Raw genomic sequence first — 20,810 nt, 5'->3', positions numbered from 1 at the left:
AAAATTAATTTTTTGCACAAATGTTAGAAATGAAAGATGACTAGGTCCCTTTGTGCATTTCCTGGGCTTGTTTCAATTACATATCCGCCATTGAAATAGGAAGGTTTTCAAGGTGTTGTAATCGCACGGAGCCTGACTTTATGACTGTTGAAACCTAACCCTGGGTAATTAAGAATTTTTAAAATATTATTTTGTACATTTCAATCATTTTTAGGTGAATTACTCTGTTTCCCAGTTTGCCAGGGATACACACAGACTGCAGGTGCTAGAATCCAAAACCAAACACAATCATCTGGAGAAACTCAACTGGTTCAGCTGCATCAGTTGGAGAAAAAGAATGGCCAACATTTTGAGCCAAAATTCTTCATCTGCACTGGAAAGTTAGTATAGAGGCTAATGTAAAGGAGGCAGGATGGAGCGGTGATAAGAGGACATACATACACTGCCTGGATAATTTTTTTTACATAGAACCTATGTGATTATTGTGTTCTGAAGTGTCTCCCTACCTTCTAGGAGTGGCCGTTCACACAGGAACTTCCGAAACTCCAAATATTCTTATCACACGGCGAGTTTAGACCAAATTCATGAAGTGAGGTATTTAAGGAGGCAGGACGTCATTCATTAGCCCGTTGTTCACGGATCACCTGCAGTTCAATTTAGACCAGGAAGTAACATGTCAAAATGGGAATGAGTCCTTATTCCCGTTCTGATCTTTTTGCACAGATTTTGTTCCGTGAAATTGGGAATAATTTCCTAGAACGCAGCGGCTGTGTTTTTTAAAAAAAGCATAAAAGACTGCTGAGAGTCCGCTCTCTCCTCTTCCCATTCCCCCCCCCCCCTCACCTTCTCTTTGGTTCCTCTGTATTTCATCATTCTCACTTTCTCTACCTCACAGATTCTAACACTGGGAGCCTCTGTCTTCTAATCGCTTGCTGCACCTTGTAAGAATCATCTTCCTGTACCTTAACCCTTTGTTTTTCTTAACACTCTAACCCAAGAAAGAAAGAAAGAAACCCCAAAAGGCCCCACGGAGGACACTGGCAACCAACAATGCGAGCAATGGGAAGAAAACAATCAAGGTACACACAGAAGCCAGCAGGAGCGCTTGACGAAGGTACAGGAAGCACCAAGAAGGAGGGGAAAGAAAAGAGGACAATGGGATGTACAACACCCAGTGACCCCCTGGTCTGGGAGACCAGGAGCAGTGCAGAGACCATTGCCCACCACCCCCATCTCCAGGACACTGAAAAAAGGCAATGCTCTTCGGTAACTGGACCAACTGCTCCACCATCCCCTTCACAGTCAGATCTGAATACCTGAAAATATTGGGGACTTGGTTTGGTGGGTCCGAACCATACAACAAAAATTGGTCAGTGTGAATTGCAAAGGTCCATCAGAAATTGGGGTCTGTGGATGTGGCACACCCTCTCAATAACAGGGAAGATGCTTTAGGTATTGCTGTCTGTGGCACAAGTTTGGCCCATTCCTGCACCTCTGCCCTGGTGGTCACCAGAGCAGTCTTCTGGTTCATGTGGGAATTCAAGATAGGAAGAGTCCGAAGTCTGACCATGTATAAGTCGCCAGAGAACTGGGGCAAGGCCATACCTAATGTGATTGTCTCCCTGATAACGACCTTCATGTGTGGCTGCTTCAATGTACAAAGGCACCAAATGCCGCTATGTGCCAGGGTCCCAGGAGTTATGAAGGATGGGCCTGGTCCCCTTGCTGCGCAATGTCCCAGTCTTCTGGTCTGCTACACCACCTATTCTTTGGAGAAAAGATTTTTCAGTCCAACACCTTTGACCACAAGGCTGTCAGGCAGTTGTCAACACAGAATGTCCTGCAGATACTGAGATTCAAGGACTCGCTGACATTGGAGGTGCTTCCTTGATCAGACCATTCAGGTCATCCAGCAGAATGCCTCATTGCCAATGCTCACAATCACCAGGACTTGGCTTTGATGGAGGTGAGAGGAGCCCTCCCAGACAGATTCTCCCTGTACAATCAGAAAATCCCCCACAACACACGTTGTCCCTGAGATGACTGCTGTCGAGTGGAGACTGTCGCCCACCTCTCCACAGACTGCTGTGAGAGAGTGTGGAGAAGGATGCAAGAGACTTTGTCACTTTGTCCCAAGCAGCAGCGCAACAGAGGACTCTCTTGGCCTTTTTGTAGTAGGGGGGAAAATAAGCAAATGTAAAGACGGATATTCTCCACCTTTACATCACTTAATTAGCCTTCAAGAAAGTTCCGAGGGCGGATTCAGCAGGAACTTCGATCTGCCTGGGGTGTTTACACTCAGAGGTGGAGCGACTCTCTCCACCTCCTACTTGAAGGCAATGTCACTGAAAGCGGCTGTGAAGGGGTGGGCTGACGACATCATCAATCCGTGACCCAGGAGCGCGAATTTTAAAGCACCCAGTGCATTCAGATTTTTATTACTCACGTCATTACTCTGTTTATATTAGTGATGGCTAAAGGTCTTTATTCTTTTGGGTAGGAGGGAATGTCTATATTAATTTTTAACTTGCCGGCGCATATGGATGACATCACAGTGACGGGTGGCACTGCTACGCCACTCGCCCCACCTCCCTCAGCTCCAGAAGACGGCTCCCGACACTGCCAAATGAAGGCAATGCCGAATGAATCCTTCTCCATAAAAAGGTAAATTCCCCTTTTTTCTGTTGAGCCACTTTAAGACAGGGTTGCATCATAAAAAGACCTGATTTACGGGCTGTTCAAACATCTGGAACTGCTGGAAGGCCAACAACTCAGTGAAAGAAGCACTTTGATCTGCCCGAAACCGGTTGGTCTTTCAGCAGTCAGTACCGAATGCTGCCGACTGGCACATTCCGGCTGCATCAGTGCGTGGTGAAGGACACACTGAGGCTTGGCGCAGCCAACTCGAGGATGCTGCGGGGAAGGACTGCAGTCTAGAGTCCTTCTTTTACTGGGCATTGAGGGGCTGAGGCCGTGGGAAAGCTCCTCAAACAACGGAGGAGGGGGGGGGAGGTAATGACAGGGTGCCACAGTGGTGGCAAATGCGTCAATAGTAATGAATGCAAAAGTGATGGAAATGTATAGATACAAAACTAAGGGAGGGAAGAGACTTTAAAGTCTATTTTAGGTAAAATGAATCTGCCAGTCCTCTGCTCTGTCCATCATGTTTCACCTCTGTCTGGTTTGTCATTTCCGAACGAGACCTCTGTCTCACTCCTCCAATCCTGTCTCCTATACACTGGCCTCTACTAACTTTCCCTTGTACCGATGAAAAGTTTTGGCTGGAAATATCGACCATTCTTTTTCTCCCACTGATGCCACTTAAGCCACTGAATTCCTCCAGTAGATTGTGTTGGGCTCCTGGGTTGCTTTTTCTGCTTGTTAGCTGATCAAAGGTCTTATGATTCAAAAATCTAGAGATGTGGCCCGTCGTTCCCGGAGCCACAAAAAGGAAGGCGTCAATGAAATGATCCGGTAGTTTTGATAAATATCAAAGATACAGCTGCTCGACCAAGCAAGCAGTTACTGTCAATACTTGTATCTTTTTAATAGGGTGATAATTAGCAGGAAGCTTACTGATCAACACTTAGCACATCATTTTACTGTGGATGGACAATTAAATGGAGCAGATGGCTATTTTGCCAAGTGTGCTGCAGTCACTATTCAGGAGAATATGTTCTGATGATTATCCTCCAGCTGCTACTCATCAGGAAATGTGGTGTGTGTGTGTGTGTGTGTGTGTGTGTGTGTGTGTGTGTGTGTGTGTGTGTGTGTGTGTGTGTGTGTGTGTGTGTGTGTGTGTGTGTGTGTGTGTGTGTGTGTGTCGGTGCGTGAATAAGACTATGCCTGTATTTGCTTCTCATGAAAGTTATAAAATCGGATTGGAGGAAAAAACATACTTATTCAAAATAATGTTTGAACAGCTCTGCAAAACGATTGAAAATTTAAAATACGATCTATTATGCCTGCTTGTCTCATTCCAATTGATTGAAACAGCTCAGGGCCACAGCTGCTCACTTTCTGCGATGAGTCACGTGTTAGTCAGGCTGTGTCTGCGCAGAGAGGAAGGCAGGGCCATTGCTGCAGGGCCTTGCACTTTCAGGAAAGATGTGCAAGGTGAACAGATTAGAAAGAGGAGGGGAGGAGGGAAGAAACAAAGTAAATAAGCTGCCAGGCAGGAGCCACCCTATTGGAAAATTCCTGGGTGTCAACATCTCTGCGGATCTGTCCTGGAGCCTCCACGTTGATGTAATCACAAAGAAGGCTTGTCAGCGGCTATACTTTGTGAGGTGTCTGAGGAGATTCAGTATGACACCTAAGACTCTCGTAAACTTCTATAGGTGTACATGGAGAACATTCTGTCTGGTTGCATCACTGCATGGTGTGGAGATGCCAACCCTCAGGACAAGAATAAACTCCAGAAGGTTATTTACTTGGCCTGCGACATCACAAGGACCAGACCACTCCATCGAGGACATCTACATAAGGTAGTGTCTTTAAAAAGCAGCCTCTATCCTCAAAGACCCCCACCACCCAAATCATGCCCTCTTCACTCTGCCATCATCAGGGAAAAGATACAGGAGCCTAAAGTCGAGCAAGGACAGGCTTCTTCCCACTGCCATCAGATTCCTGAATAATCAATGAACCAATGAGACTGCCTGACTTTTCGTGCACTACTATTTTAATTTAATTTATTGTTAGGTGGTGTATATGAATGTTTGCCCTATGATCCTGCCGCAAAAACAAAAAAACACCGAATTTCATGACTTGTTCGTGACAATAGATTCTCTGAAGATGAAAGGAAGTAGTAATGAGATCATTTGATGAATTAATGACTAATCTGGATGCTGATGGAGATGTAAATGAAGAGAGCAGAGAGAGAGAGAGAAGCATAAAATATCCTGAAATATCCAGTAATGTACACGATGACTAGATTTGTTGACTTCTGACCAGCACGTTCGATTTTTCTGCTGCATGACAAAGACTTCTTGAAGATTGCAAACCTCCACCTTATCCAGGGTCGAACTATTGACTATATGATGATGTAATATTTACCCAGCTAATGTTTGAATGGTTTATAATGGCTCGTAACTCTGGACAACAATGAAGCCATCGATAAATAATCAAGGACAGATTTATTCTTGAGGGAACACTTAATTAGAGTTTTAACTTTTTCAAGCTCAACAGAAATGTTATGAAGCAAGAGTTGAGAAAATTTTTTTTTCTTTTTCCCATAAAAATTCTGTGCCAGCAATCGTGCAGTTTACATGTTCACCAAGTTGGCCATTCAAAGCAGCCTGAAGCTGACTGAGTGATTTTTTTTTCCCCCTCTCTGCCCAAGTTCTGTGACCAAGCTCCAACAGGAGACCCTTTCAGAACTCCCCTGAAAGCTACAAGAGAAAGCTGACCACCCAGGTCATGTAGGCAGTAGGATGTCTCCACAAACTTGACTTAGTTCCCTGGATATAACATTCTGTTATGGATTCCTGTAAAGTTTAATCCCACACTTTCTACTGAAAAAAGCCTATTTCACCCATCAAATCTATGCTGGCTCTATTTGAATTAGTCCTAAACCCTTGCTTATTTCCTTATAGCCTATTCTTCACATCTGCCCCTCAATTTCACCCCTTCTACCCCATTCCTATTTCTTCACCTACCCACATCAGGGGCAGTTTACTGTGATCAGTTAAGCCACACCATTGGGATATAGGATGAAGTTAGAGTATTAGAATGAAATACACATAATCAGAGAGTGAATGTGGAGACACTTCTGGAAGGGTTGAGAATCTCTGCTCTAGACCCAATTTTTACTGAAATATTTTTCTTGAGAAAAATTGTCATTTGCCCATTTCCTTTGGAGTTATGAAAGCGTGCGCATAATGAGTTAATTAGGTACAATTAAAACAGTGGTTCTCAACCTTTTTCTTTCCACTCACATACCACCTTCAGCAATCCCTTACTAATCACAGAGCACCTATGGCATAAAGAATACTTAAAGTGATATGTGAGTGGAAAGAAAAAGATTGAGAACCACTGGTGGAGAGTGTTTTGCTTGTGATGTACTGGGCTGTGTCCACTACCTTTTTCAGGGCTTTCAGCACAGAGGTATTGATGCCCCCAAAGCAGGCCATGATGCAGCTGGTCAGCACAATTTCCACTACAAACCTGTAGATGTTTGTCAAGTTTTCTGATGTCATATCAAATCTCCACAATCTCCTGAGGAAGTAAAGGTGCTGATGTGCATTCTTCATGATGACGTTAGTCCGTTGTGGTCCTCCGAAATAGTGACTCCCAGGAATTTAAATGTATTCACCCTCTCCCCCGTTATTCCCCCAGTGATCCTGGATTGTACACCTCTGGTTTTCTTCTCTTTAACTCCACAATCAACTCCTTGGTTTTGGAAACATTGAGTGCGAGGCTGTTGTTAGTACGACAGGTGCAGCTAGGTTTTCAATTCCTTCCTGCATGCTGTCTTACTCTGTTTTTCCATGAATGTACATGTTTATATTAAAGATCTGGAGGAAGGAGCAGTATGCAAGATTTGGATGTTTGCCAACGATAGGTGGAAAGGCAAATATTGCAAAAGATACTGTGCTTTGGCAAAGGGATACTGATAGTTTGCAAAAGACTGGCGAATGGAGTTTAATATGGGGAAGTGTGAAGTCACACACTTCAATAAGAGAAATCAAAAGACACATTACCATTGAAATGGGAAGAAAGACTGCAAGTGAGTGAAGTACAGAGGGATCCAGGGATTCTCGTGCATGAATCACAAGTAACCATATAGCCATATAACCACTTACAGCACAGAACAGGCCAGTTCGGCCCTACTAGTCCATGCCGTAGCAAATCCCCACCCTCCTAGTCCCACTGACCAGCACCCGGTCCATACCCCTCTAGTCCCCTCCTATCCATGTAACGATCCAGTCTTTCCTTAAATGTAACCAATGAACCCGCCTCGACCATGTCTGCCGGAAGCTCATTCCATATCCCCACCACCCTCTGCGTAAAGAAATTTCCCCTCATGTTCCCCTTATAATTTTCCCCCTTCAATCTTAAACCATGTCCTCTAGTTTGAATTTCCCCCTTTCTTAATTGAAAAAGCCTATCCACATTTAATTGAAAAAGCCTATCCACATTTACTCTGTCTGTCTAATCAAAAATTAAGAAGACAAATAGGGAGGTTTGGTGCAATTATACAGGATGTTTGTGAAACCTCACCTGTAGTTTTTGTTCATTAGTGTAAAAGAAAATTCAGTAAAATTGGAGGCAGTGCAAAAGAGATTCACCAGGTTAATTCCTGGGTTGAGAGGGTTATCCTGTTAAGGAAGACCAAATAGTTTGTGCCTATATTCTTTGAATTCTAGAAGTAAGAGAGGTAATATCATTCAAACCCTTATGATCCTAAGCAGGCTTGACAGGGTAGATGTTGGGATATTTTCATTCGTGGGAGAGTCTCAAATAAAGGGACATCTTAATGAGATATTGGTCCAGCCACTTAACATTGAACTTTTTAAACATTCTTCTTGCAGAGCATGGTGAATCTCTGTGCCAGCAGGAGATGGAATCTGGATCATTAGACATATTTGAAGTGAATGTGGATAAATATTTGATAGCTGGAGGTATCAAGGAGTGTGGAGAAATGGCAAAAAAACAGAGTTAATGTTAACATGGATCAGCCATGATCGTATTAAGTAGTTTGGCAGGTTTGAAGGGCCTGCTGATGGCCGACTTGATCCCATTTTCTGGTGTACTCTGCTACAGAGAGGCAGATGGTAAAGGCAGTCAGTCGGGCGTGTCAAGGTGGGGAATACTGAAGGGAGTCATGGCCAACTACAAGGTGGGAAGGGATACAAAGTTACAGCTGAGAACTTTGCATTTGGACATTGATGTCTGAGAGCCAGGCTGAACAAGTCGAGATGAATGTGGCAGGTAAACTACGTGCAGATAAAATGCTGGAATTTGGATGGTTAGAGGTTAGAATATTACATGGAATGAAAATAGAACTGCATTGGAAATTATAAATTAAAAAGTTGCTTAAAACTGGCATTGATAATAATTCCTGGCACTGAATTTCTTCATAACTTAAGTTGGATTGCTGGTTATCCTTTGGTGGGTTGCTATTTTTGGTAAAACAACTTCCTCTCAACTATTATTTTCTTTGGGGATCATGCACCCTACACCTGTGCTCTTGACAGTAAGTATTTTTTCACTCAGTCTAAATTCCCTTGATGTAGTTACACCAGCTGTCATTGGTGGCTGATTTTGAATCTCACATGCATCCTGTGAGAACGGGCTGTGTGTAGCATTTGTTGGGTCACCTCTAAGGTGCTTTTCATCTGCAATCACTTGTCAAAAAGCTTGTGAGAACTGAGCCATCTGCTAGAAACAGTGGGCTCACTTTAATTGGCTGCAAGTCACATGTTTTCATTATGTTTTATCCCTAGTTTTGTAAACTTAGCTGTGTGACTCTTCGGACTCCAAAGTTTTTCCACAGCTATGGGTTTCCCAGATTTGCTAAAGAACATATTACTAGGACCGCACCTTGTGGTCAGGGGAGCTTATTCGGAGGAGTTCTCTCAAATCCATTCAGGAGGAGAACATTTGTGAGTGGAGCTGGGCTGCCATGCTGTGTCACTCTGGGACAGTCGTTTCATTGGATCAACCTATTGTGTTCATGATGGCATCCAAACCCCGGTCTCTCTTACACATCAGATATGGGTATATTGAATTCTGGATGCACTGTCTCGGAGATGAACACGCTGAAAAATAAGGGGAAAAGAACCACGGTGTCTCTTGTACTTTGTATTAGCTATCCCTGAAAAAGATCAGTGTTATTTAATCACTTATTGTTAATAATTCAAACAGATTGAAAGCAAAGTTTGCCTTGCACCGACTTGAAATGTTAAGCATCGACTCTTCTGAATGTTTCTCTGAGTACCTCTTGAAAGGGGCAGACTCCATGAGAGCGACCCCAGTGTTCAAGGGCCTCTTAATTTTCTTTACTGTATTTCTTCTCTGCAGGAAATGCTTTCAGACTGCCCACTTTTACTTGGAAGATAATGCATCGCCTAGAGTGGTTTCCATTTCACCATCACTGGCCCTTCCTATTTCAGGTAAGTAGATTGACTGTACCTATTAACCAGCGAATAAAACAAAACTCTCAGCCTTTTCTTTTTTTATTATTTAGCTATTCCCCAAGTTCTTTAATTATTTAATGCTGCCATTCATCTTGTCAACTTATTTTGTCCTATCTCACTGGACAGTGAAATGCTTGCAGCTTCATCTGTTTCCCACGGACAGGAAGAAAAATCTCTGTTAGTTTTGGAAGTAAAATTAAACATCACAATGCTTCAAATACTTTAAACCCAAAACTCTTTGAAGTGATGTGTATTTATCTCAGCTCTCTCAGAAATCAAAATGCCACTCTTCTTGGAAACATCCAAGTCATCAATATTTATTTATTTTATAGGTCAGTACTTTTACCGTCATGTCTCCTTCAGGAAAAAAGGTCTGGACATTAAGCAAAGCAGAACCCTATTAGAATTGTATTCACATCTCTCTGCAGTTTGTGACAGAATCTCTCTTTCCTATCTTGCAGCAAAATGAAGGGTAGTTGGCATGCTTTTGAAATCCTGTATGATTTGGGAATATCTAGAAGTACTTAATTGTGGTCACTATCGTATTATAGAAAATCTGGCAGGCTCTCTTGATGTAGCAAAGACCCACAAACGCCTTTGTGACGACGCTCAGAAGAGTTTTTTTTTAAAGTGATGGCATTAGAAGCATAAAAAAGTTCACCAGGACATTGCAGTGATTTCCTCTACTCTTTTTTGAGAGAGTTCCCATTTCTTTTCACTCATTCAGTCTAGTTGATGTCAGCTAATCCTACAAAACCAAGGGAAGGAATGCAAGAAACCACTTGGGAGGATTTTTAAAAAATCAAAATCTGTTATGATTTTAGCTCAATTAAACAATTTTTTTTCCACATTAGCACTTAAGATCAAACTTTCCTAACCTCCGATAAATAATTACAAGCACACTACATTCTCCCCATGGTGGCAAAATTTAAAATTTCATAAAGTGTTAATCAATTACCGAGATGTGTTACTGTTTAATCTCCCTGTGGCAATTTTTTTCTCTGTGTTAATTGCATCTTTAATAGCTCTTTGGTAACACGGGTTTGCTACAATCCTTTAACATTTTGTTCTCACAAACCCATTTCAGTCGTAACACCATATAATGCAGTTGTAATGTTAAAATACAACTTTTCTTAGGAAATGTACAGCTGAGGTTCCAGAGAAAATGCATACCCAGTATTTATTTCTCTGAGCTTTAGTTTATTTTCCCAACTAGTAGATTTGAATCAATGCTAGTTGATACAAATCTACTACTCCACAACTGCAATTTGCAATATTGTTTCTGCAGCTGTTCTTTTCTAGATTTGTACTGACACAAATTTTATTCTAATGACGCCTGTGAGGATTCAACGCGCCAGACAACCTGTGGATAGATTATGGTAGTGGACCAACAGTCTGGGAGTTTCATAATTCATTTCGACACACAGTGAAACTGAATTCAGCATCAACACAATCAAGTGGATCACCACTGACCTGAACATAAATTGCACTGCTCCAAGAGCAGGCTAGATGGTCTGTGGCAAAGTGTTTTCACCATCTGCAAGACCTACATATTGCTGGAATGAGTACCCTTACAGGCGGGAGATCATTTAAGAAGGTGACTGACACCAAAGCAAAACAGCTTGCTTGGCATCTAACCTACCACCTTCTGTCTTCACTCTCTTCACCACCAGGGTACCTTTGCCGCATTGTGTAATGATGCAACGGGCCAAGGCTTCATAAACCTACAGTTTGTGATGCATTGAAGGGCAAAGGCTTCAGGCACACAGGAACATTCCAAATGCAAGTTTCTCTCTCAGGCACAGGTTTGGAAATATTTTACTGATGCTCTCTTGTTGCTGGGTCAAAGACCAACTGCAGTCTTGAAGTACTCCCAACACAGAGTTTGGGAAGGTGAATGAAGGAAAAGCTGCCCTTCATGACACAATAGCAAAGAAACAGGTCCTTCAGTCCATCTAGTCTGTGCTGAGCTATTATTCTGCTCATGAACCTCCATCCTCCTCCCATTCAAATACATATCCAAATTTTTCTTAAATGTCAAAATTAAGCCTGCATTCACCACTTCAGCTAGCAACTCCTTCTATAATCTCACCACTCTCTGCATGAAGTTCCCCCTTACGTTCCCTTTAAACATTTCACTTTTCACCCTTAACCCACGTCCTCTCCTTCTTGTCTCACCTAACCTCAGTGGGAAAAGCCTGTTTACATGTACTCTGTACCCTTAGAATTTGTTATTCCTCTATTGAATCTCCCTTGTGCGCTTCCAATATCGAACTTCACTAAGTTGTCTTTTGCTGCATGTTTGAAAGCCAAAAATCGAGATACTGGAGATCTGAAATTAACAAAAAAACAAATCTGCTGTCCTGATCCGTAGTTCCTTGTTGCTACTTTAACTGTTAATCTGAAGGAACGTTGCCATTCCTCAGTGGCTAATCTCACTTTGCACCTGGCTGGACAGGAGGACGATCACTACATCAGCAAAATCAGAATTCAGCTTGATTCTGGTGGGAATTGGACAAAAGCACATTCCAGAGACTTGAGTGATTCCACAACTCAGTGAGATCAGGATTTGAATGGGCAGTGAAATCCAAGCCCTGTGTTATTCAGAAATTTGAGGAATTCCCCTGATATCCTCTAACATTTAATCATAAACTACACATTTTTATCTGGTCATTTATTTCACTGCCAATTGTGGAATCTTGCTGTATGTAATTGATTAAAACCAACATCGTGCTCAGAAGATTTTGTGTAAAAGCAAGTATAACAATACTTTTTTCTGAATCAGTGGAATAATTGAAGATATTTTGATGGATATCTTGGTCAAATGAAAATATAAGAAATTCCATTGGTCATCTTCCAATAGAAATTACTTCTGCTTACAATCTGAGAAACAAGTACCGCACCTTTCGGAAGATTTGGCAGCCATACATGCACTAGATAGGTGCATGGACGTGATTGTTCTACCGTTCCCTGCTGTGGCTCCCTCTCTCCCGCACTGATCCCGATCAAGGAACGTCAAGAATGACCTGGAAGCCGTCCATTGAGCCGTGATAGTCCCTGTTTCTTTTTATTATTAATATTCTTTATTCATTTCCTTAATGTTAATGTTTGTTATTGTTATCGACATTGGACTATGAATGAATTGTTTTATAGGTGGAGGGGAGGGGGTGGGCAATGACGCAGGCTTGTATGTTCATGTATAGGAGGTTGTGAACTGTCATCGTTGGCAGGTCGCGGTATATGACTACCAGCCTGTATGAAAAATTATAAATAAAATATTTTAAAAAAAAGAAATTATTTCTGCCAATGAGCACATTTAATAAAAATAAAACATCATGATTTTCTCTCTGCAGATGAAATGGGAGCAATATCAATCAAGCAATTTCCAAAGCACGTGGCAGAACTTCATGCAAATGATGGGTTTTCAGAAGAATTTGAGGTAGAACATAGTTATCCTTCTAAATCAGTAAAGCAAATGGAAAATTCCGATTAAATGATATCCAATTCTGATGGTTTTATTTGTAATTCAAAAAGTCAGTGAAACAATAACATTGATTTAAAAGAAACAGAATTTGCCTTTTACTACTGGTTCTTTAAAATTCTACATTTATTTTATTTATGTAGCATTGTTGGAACTCTGGAAGTTCTGCTATGGACACCTTTTAAGAGCAGATTAAAAGAAATGCTGGAGCACTGAAAGATTTAATTGTTTAATTCATTTAAATTAGAGGTACTGCACGGTAACGGGCCCTTCCACCTCACGAGCCCTTGCCACCCAAATACACCGATTTACCTAGAAATTATGTTTTTGGAGGATAAGAGGAAAGTCAAAAGTCCTTAATCGGACATACCACCATCTTACTAAACATCTGTAGTCTCCAAATTTTCCCACAACACCAGAATTCACACCATTATCCAAGCTTTGCCCATCTCCCAATCCTCCTGACACCATTTAGCCATTGGCAATATTTAATTCACTCCCATCATCCACAATACTTTCAATGAAAACCATTCTTTGGCCTCCATCCAGCCATTGACACTCCCCAAATTCCTTTTCCTCCCACCCATTTGCCCCATCCCCTCACCACATCTAACCATTGCTGGTCTTTTAATCTTTCCCCATTTATCCAACTATTGATATGCATCAAATTCCCATCCCTAATATTTTTGGTCTTTGAATCTTCCCCACATTATCTAATCATTGATGATCTCCAAATTCCCTATCCTCAATTCCACAACCCCACACCTTCCATTGATGATCTCCCACTACTCTCAACACAATCCAAATATAAACGATCTCTAATGTTTTTTTCTCCTTCCCCTCACCCCCCCCCCACCCCTTTCTTTATTACTGATTGAGTTTTGAATCTGACCACAAAATCAAGGAGCATGTTCTGAGATTCAATGCAAGTGAAGTTGGATTGAGCTAGTTTTTATTTTCTACATGCTTATTCCTTAACACAAATCCATAAGTATACTTCTTACCATGAGTATACATCCTAACATACTGATTTATAGTTTGAATTCCAACACCTTATTTGGATCTCCTGTCTATTTCAGCCAGTTTTGTTACATTTCGTGCTGTTAGTTCATGCACAGTGGGAAATCAACTAAATGAATTTGTGCCATCAACTTGTATATGTAATGGGCATTAAACCAAACACCCAACCTGTAACTCCAACCTTTAATGTAAAGTTTTGTGCAGAAATTAAGAAAATTTCTATTATGAACAGTTTTTATTTGATGTCTGTGATTGATGTTTGAGCTATTATTTATTTTGCATGAATCCGAGCACTACTGGAATATTTTGGTTTAATAATTTTAAAGTGTGATGTAACACATTGCAAATGAAAATCGGAAGCAATGTTTATCTTTTGCATGTTGCATATGAGCTTAATTTGCAACCATTGATGAATATTATTCAGATCAGGTGAACATTTGCACAGGAATATTTGCTTATGAAAAAGAACTTATTGGAAGACAGATGCTAACCATCATTCTCTTTATGTACAACTCTTCCTCTGATCTGTGTCTTTATGATATCCCTATGTTGGTTAAACTGCATGGATATTTGGGAGTAAAGAAAATGGGATGGGATCAGTATGATAATAAGAATGAATTTTGAAAATAACAGCAAGATTAAGCCATTCGGCCCATCTACATGAGCATGGTTGGTTATCTCAATACCATATTCCTGCTATCCACCTCAATGCCTTTTTTGTCTGGAAATCTATCTCCTTTTCCAGTGACTTGGCTCCCTGATGTAGAAAATTCCACAGATTCATGACCGTCTGAGTGAAAAAGAATTCCCATCCCAATCCTGAATATATTACCCCATATCTAGCTTTCCCTCAGGGGAAACAACTTCCTTGCAACCTACCAGTCAAACCTGATTGGAGTTGAATGTTTTAGTGAGATCTCCTCTCGTTCTACTCCACAATAGCAACTACTGGCCCAATCTCTCCTCATAAAACAGTCCTGCCATCGAGGAAATCAGGCTGGTAACCTTTGTTGCACTCCCTCCAGGGTAAGTACAGTACAACTCCGATTATCTGAAATCGGATTACCCAAAATCCTAAGTTATCCAAAATTTTTCTGGACCCAGAAGTGACGTCTGTTCGGTTCCGAATTTTTTTTGGATAATTGAGGATTTCAGAAAAATCAGAAATCCTCATTTATCTGAAAATATTTCGAAGCCAGAATGACGTCATTTCGCCTCTGGAAAAAAAAATTCGAATCGATGAAGATATCTGAAACAATCAGAAATCCCCAATTATCCAAAAATTTTTCAGAGCTGAACTGATGTCACGGGCTGAAATAATTTTGGAATTTTGGAAAAAAAAACCTCTGAGTATAATTTCGAGTTTTTGGTGTTGGATTCATCTTATTTTGTTCTGGGTTTTTTTTTTGTGAGAATGAAACATTATTTCATGCTTAAAAAACCTTCCCTTGTTGTTTGTCGTTGTTGAAACACGGTTACAGGTGATTTGCTGTTGCTACTGGGCTGTTTTTTTAAAAATTGACCCGTTATCTGGAAAAAGAAACATTTATCAAACATAGGCCCAGTCCCGACCATTTTGGATAATCGGAGATTTACTGTGTATCCTTTCATATGAAAGAAGGTCCAAAACTCCACACAACACTTCAGCTGCTGTCTCATCAAACCCTATATAGGCCAAATATTTTGAAAATGAATCGAAATTCTGCTGCTGATATATTGGTCATTTGAGATTATAAATTGAGGGTCAAATGTGCAACTTGAGTTCTGGTTATGCTGCCGCCTTTATGTGACTGTGATGCAGAAGTGACAGATTTACTCACAAATCAGATTGTGGCCTGCATGGAGAACAGTTCCAACTGGGCATTGATTCTATTTTCAACATCATAGAGGTATAAATGAGTGAGTGCAGAGAGAATGGTGGATTGGTAATAATCTCCCCAAATACTCCACCTCACTGACAAAAGACAAAGGAGGAAAAACCCAACACCCAACCCCAACCCACCAATTTTCCGCTGCCTGTCCCGCATCGGACTTGTCAGCCACCAACGAGCCTGCAGCTGACGTGGACATTTACCCCTCCATAAATCTTCGTCCGCGAAGCCAAGCCAAAGAAGAGACTCCAGAGTCTGGACGTTTGCAGTGGTATGGAAAGTTGTATCTGCAACATTGTTCTTGAAGGAAAGAGATGAAGAAGACTGTCATGTCTCAATTTTTGGGAAAATAATGAATTAAGAATAATATTTAAGAAAATATACATAAAGCGGGATAAAGTTAACATGGTTTTATGAAAGGGAATTCATGTTTGACAGACCATTTAATTTTTTGAACAAGATAAGTTACACGAAACAAGAGTGATATACAGTGAAACCACTGGTATCTGGCACCTCTGGGTTTGGTAGATGCCGGATAAGTGTATTTTCCAGTTACTTGAGACTTACTCTTACATGCCGAACTAATAATTCTGCATTGAGAATAAATAGTTTAAAAGATAAAAGACAAAAATATGTACTGTACTTAAACTGAACAAACTTCATTTCCATGTATATATAAATCTTAAAGCATTTTACTTTATTTTCAGTCACATTCTTTGAAAATATTTAACCGTCGCTGCATCTGCAGGGAGCCATGCAAAAGAGGAACAATAACATTATAGATAATTAATCCCTCTCCCCAAGTTTATAGATAAAGCCCCTGCCAGGGGTGACTCTTACTAAGCAGGGATAAGGAGACACTCCCCCTTTTACACAGCCATTAGAAGACAAGAATTAACAACTTTCTAACCCCTTCACTTACCTGTTTAAACGTAACAAACACGGGATGGGGAGGATAATTTTCATCCCGTGTAGGTAGTACCAGAGCCGTTTCGTGTTGGGTCCTGTCTAAAAGGTGAACTGACCTTGCTTTTCTTGGTTCAGTAAACGACCCGAGCTGACTTTAAAGACGGGTCGTTCACACACCAATTAAGTGGGATCACTGTGTAAAAGGGGTTTAAGAGACTCACCCTAACGACGAGCAGCATCAACCAGCTCTTCAACCTGTGCCACGCCGTCACTGTCTCGTGCAATTTTATTCAAACAGCTAGAAGCAAAGCGCAACCAAAACACTCCACTGGCTGAAAATTTGCTCCCATCTTCATGGCTTAAGAGAACATTTACTTTTACTATTTTAAACTTGCATATTTTTACCTATTATTTTATTCTTATTTATTTTAATGTTTTTAAATTTCCTCGATTATTTTTTGCTGGTAGCTTGAGGCTGCCTGTGGCTTGAATTCTGGATACCAGGGGTTTTCAAAAGGGGATTTGATAAGGCGCTGCACAAGGTCATTACATAACGTAAGGGCTCACAGGGTCAGGGTTTATTATAGCGTGACTAGATGATGGGCTAATTGATAGAAATCAGGCAAGTAGGCTGGAAGGGAGTTACTGATGGACTTCAAGGATTGGTTACGGGATTCGATAATTTGCGAGTGCATTCATGACGTAAAAGAAGATTGAGTTATCCAAGTTTCCTAATGGTATGAAGATAGGAGATAAAGTCAGACTTGAGGAGAGCATTTTGATACTGCAAAGGTTATGTGAAGAAGGGAGCAGGTGGAGTATAATTTGAGTTTTAAATTCTGAGAAATATTAAATGTTGATGCAATGTAAACACAAAAAGGCACAGAAGTAATATGAAGGGAAAATTATATGTCTTTTTTTTGCAAAATAAAGAATAAGCAAATCTTCTCGGAATTGTGCATGTTTTCTTTGGCTTGGCTTCGCGGACGGAGATTTATGGAGGAGTAATGTCCACGTCAGCAGCAGGCTCGTTTGTGGCTGACAAGTCCGACAGGCAGACACGGTTGCAAGGGAAAATTGATTGGTTGGGGTTGGGTGTTGGGTTTTTCCTCCTTTATCTTTTGTCAGTGAGGTGGGCTCTGCGGTCTTCTTCCAAGGAGGTTGCTGCCCGCCGAACTGTGAGGCGCCAAGATGCACGGTTTGAGGCGAGATCAGCCCACTGGCGGTGGTCAATGTGGCAGGCACCAAGAGATTTCTTTAGGCAGTCCTTGTACCTTTTCTTTGGTGCACCTCTGTCTCGGTGGCCAGTGGAGAGCTTGCCATATAACACGATCTTGGGAAGGCGATGGTCCTCCATTCTGGAGACGTGGCCTACCCAGCGCAGTTGGATCTTCAGCAACGTGGATTTGATGCTGTCGGCCTCTGCCATCTCAAGTACTTCGATGTTGGTGATGAAGTCACTCCAATGAATGTAATTGACAGATTTGATATCCTTTTCTAGGAATCAAATAGAAAGAATACAAAGATTCACTGGGTTAATTCCTGAAATGAAGACATTTAAGAAGTGACAGAATAAGATGAATTCTCCTCCTTTATTTCCTATAAAAAAGAAATATGAATTGACCTCATTGAAATTCAGAAGATGCCTCATCTCATCGAGTCATTAGGACTCCGAGAGGGCCTGACAGGGTACATGTTAAAAGGCTATTTTCTCCTGATGAAGAATTTTGAATCAAGGGTTGTAGCATCAAGATCTGGAGTCATCCACTGAGGACTACAGTTAAGTGGTAATGAAGCTTTGGGATTCTTTGCCAAGGGAAAGCAAACTTGAGTGTATTGAAGGTTGGGATGGATAAAAATTTGGACTTAATATGAATGAATTAGTATAGGAATCGGATGGGATATTGCATTAATGATTTGAATTAGCCCCGTACTAGAAACTGGATCACCGTTATCTGCATCTATATCTAATGCTCTTAAGAACGTTCAGAGAAGCAATGTGAGCTTCTGAAAGATTTGTAAAGTGCAACAGAACTTATTCAAATAAATGTCACTGCCCACATTTAGTGATCACCTGCACAAGTGGAGCTTTATTGTTTACAAAACTTCCTCCTGTTAGAAAATTCAGACTCGCAAGCTGCCAGTAAGGGAATGGTGCTACCGCCTGGGAATTCATTCTGCAGCTACTAATTTGAGTCTCCAATAGCAGCGTTCATGATTTGTGGGCCCATGTAAAAGCTGTTCCTACTTCAGTACAGTCTAGATTAATTTGCAAGTATTTTTATAGGACCTTCTGTGATTGAAAAATGCCCTCTCAGTTTTCTATAATAAACCTACTGACAGTTTTATAATTCAGTCATACTTGTTGAATGCCATTTGAATAAACATGTATAATGTCCTTTATACAGTAAAACCCCTATGGAGATTGTTAGATGCCAGATATGCAAATTTTCCAGTTGCTTGAAACTCACTCTTACAATGCCTAACTAATGCACCGACCGGCATTAAGATTAAACAGTTTAAAAGACAAAAGAGAGTGCAAAATGTAAAATAATTTGGAAAAAAAATCAGTACTGTAGTCCTTAATTCACTTTATTCAGGTGATTCCCATAATTTACAAAATTTAAATTTAAATTCAACCCCTGGTCACTGGCGTTGTAACAGCATTGTGCGAATGGCTGTGCTAACCGTGCCACCATCATAACTAAACTCCACCCTCCCCCAAGTTTATAGATAAAGAATAATATACTAATAAAGATAAAGAGATAAGGAGATACTTTAAGAGAGTCCTCCCAATGGCGAGCGGCATCAACCAGCTCTTCATCCTGGACTATGCTATTTTACTCACCAGACGTTTTGTTACATAACATAACATAACATAACAATTACAGCACGGAAACAGGCCATTAGGCCCTTCTAGTCCGCACCGAACCAAACACCCCTTTCTAGTCCCACCTCCCCGCACAATGCCCATAACCCTCCATCTTCTTCTCATCCATATACCTGTCCAACCTTTTCTTAAATAATACAATTGACTCCGCCGCCACTATTTCTCCCGGAAGATCATTCCACACGGCTACCACTCTCTGAGTAAAGAAGTTCCCCCTCATGTTACCTCTAAACCTCTGCCCCTTAATTCTTAACTCATGTCCTCTTGTTTTAATCTTTCCTCCTCTTAACGGAAATAGTCTATCCACATCCACTCTGTCTATCCCTTTCATAATCTTAAATACTTCTATCAAATCCCCTCTCAACCTTCTACGCTCCAAAGAATAAAGACCTAATCTGTCCAATCTCTCCCTATACTCTAGATGCTTAAACCCAGGTAACATTCTGGTAAACCTTCTCTGCACTCTCTCCACTCTGTTTATATCCTTCCTATAATTAGTTCTTTCTTTTCAGCTTGAAGGAAATTACAGAGTGCAAAATGCAAAACTTTGGTCAATGTTTATAAATTAAGCTCACTTGGAATTTAAATTGTGTTTCTTGCATGAATCTTAAATTGTCCTTATTGACATCATTATGATACATCTGTGTTGTTCACTGTCTGCTGTGGTGTTTGATTGCTGTGCTTTTTGCATTCCCTCCCTTTCATAAGAAACTCAAAGCATTTTATGAGGTAAGACATTTTGGTTTGGTTTTTGTTAGCACAGTAGATTAGTTTGTAGAACAGTTATTTGCCTGTGTAATTTCTCTGCATGTAGGTGCATATTCTCCATTTCACTTCTTTGATGTCACAAGTGGAGCAACCTGCTCCTGAAGATCAAATCTCAATTGCAGAGCAGAATCCGAGCCTCTGCAGAACTTAGGTTCAGATTTGTTTGCAGTTTATTGTGCGATTTTAAAAGATAAAACAATGATTGGTCCACCAGCTATTTTCTCTCAAGGGAAGTTGTTCATAATTGTCCCTAACAGGATTATTTTCCCTTTGTAAGCGAAAGGTACATGCTAAAAAAAATCTTTGGATTTTTCTTTATCGTGAACGGGACGGCACTAGTTTGGATTTGATGTGGACTGGTTGAGTTTTTAAAAATCTATTTATATGTATTTCATCGAGCACATAGTTACATTGCTACTTGTAGAATAAATACAGTGAGGGTTAATGGAAGCATCTTTTTGTTTTGGTGTTTCTACTGGTTTTGTTTTCCACAGGAGAGTGAATGTAGTGTATACCTTTTCTATTTGCTTTCTTTTGCAAAATGTGGGCACTGCTGATATGACTACATTCCCCCATTCCTATCTGCCCTTGAGAAAGTTACGGTGACTCACTGCATTTAATCAGGTCATTCCTATGCTAGCAAGTGATAGATGACTAAATATTCCCAGATTTAGACCCAGGAATTGCCAGATTCAGTTAGCAAACAGAAATAAAGTTCCAAGTGCAAACGT

The 20,810-nt window shown here is 40.8% G+C and overlaps 1 protein-coding gene across 5 annotated transcripts in view; it reads left to right on the top strand.

The window, feature by feature from the left end:
• ptprz1a (protein tyrosine phosphatase receptor type Z1a) overlaps positions 1–20,810 on the top strand; it is a 201,487-nt gene that overhangs the window by 146,479 nt on the left and 34,198 nt on the right. For 4 of the 5 annotated variants that reach the window (XM_069903388.1, XM_069903392.1, XM_069903391.1 and 1 more), the window contains 3 exons: positions 9,025–9,116; positions 12,494–12,579; positions 20,020–20,040. In XM_069903388.1, the coding sequence (XP_069759489.1) occupies positions 9,025–9,116; positions 12,494–12,579; positions 20,020–20,040 (199 nt within the window). The remainder of the gene's footprint in view (positions 1–9,024; positions 9,117–12,493; positions 12,580–20,019; positions 20,041–20,810) is intronic. The other variant, XM_069903390.1, reaches the window with a different exon arrangement.

The sequence above is a fragment of the Narcine bancroftii genome, chromosome 11 (assembly GCF_036971445.1).
Source record: "Narcine bancroftii isolate sNarBan1 chromosome 11, sNarBan1.hap1, whole genome shotgun sequence".
Taxonomy (NCBI): Eukaryota; Metazoa; Chordata; class Chondrichthyes; order Torpediniformes; family Narcinidae; genus Narcine; species Narcine bancroftii.
This window is presented reverse-complemented; position numbering and strand designations above follow the sequence as displayed.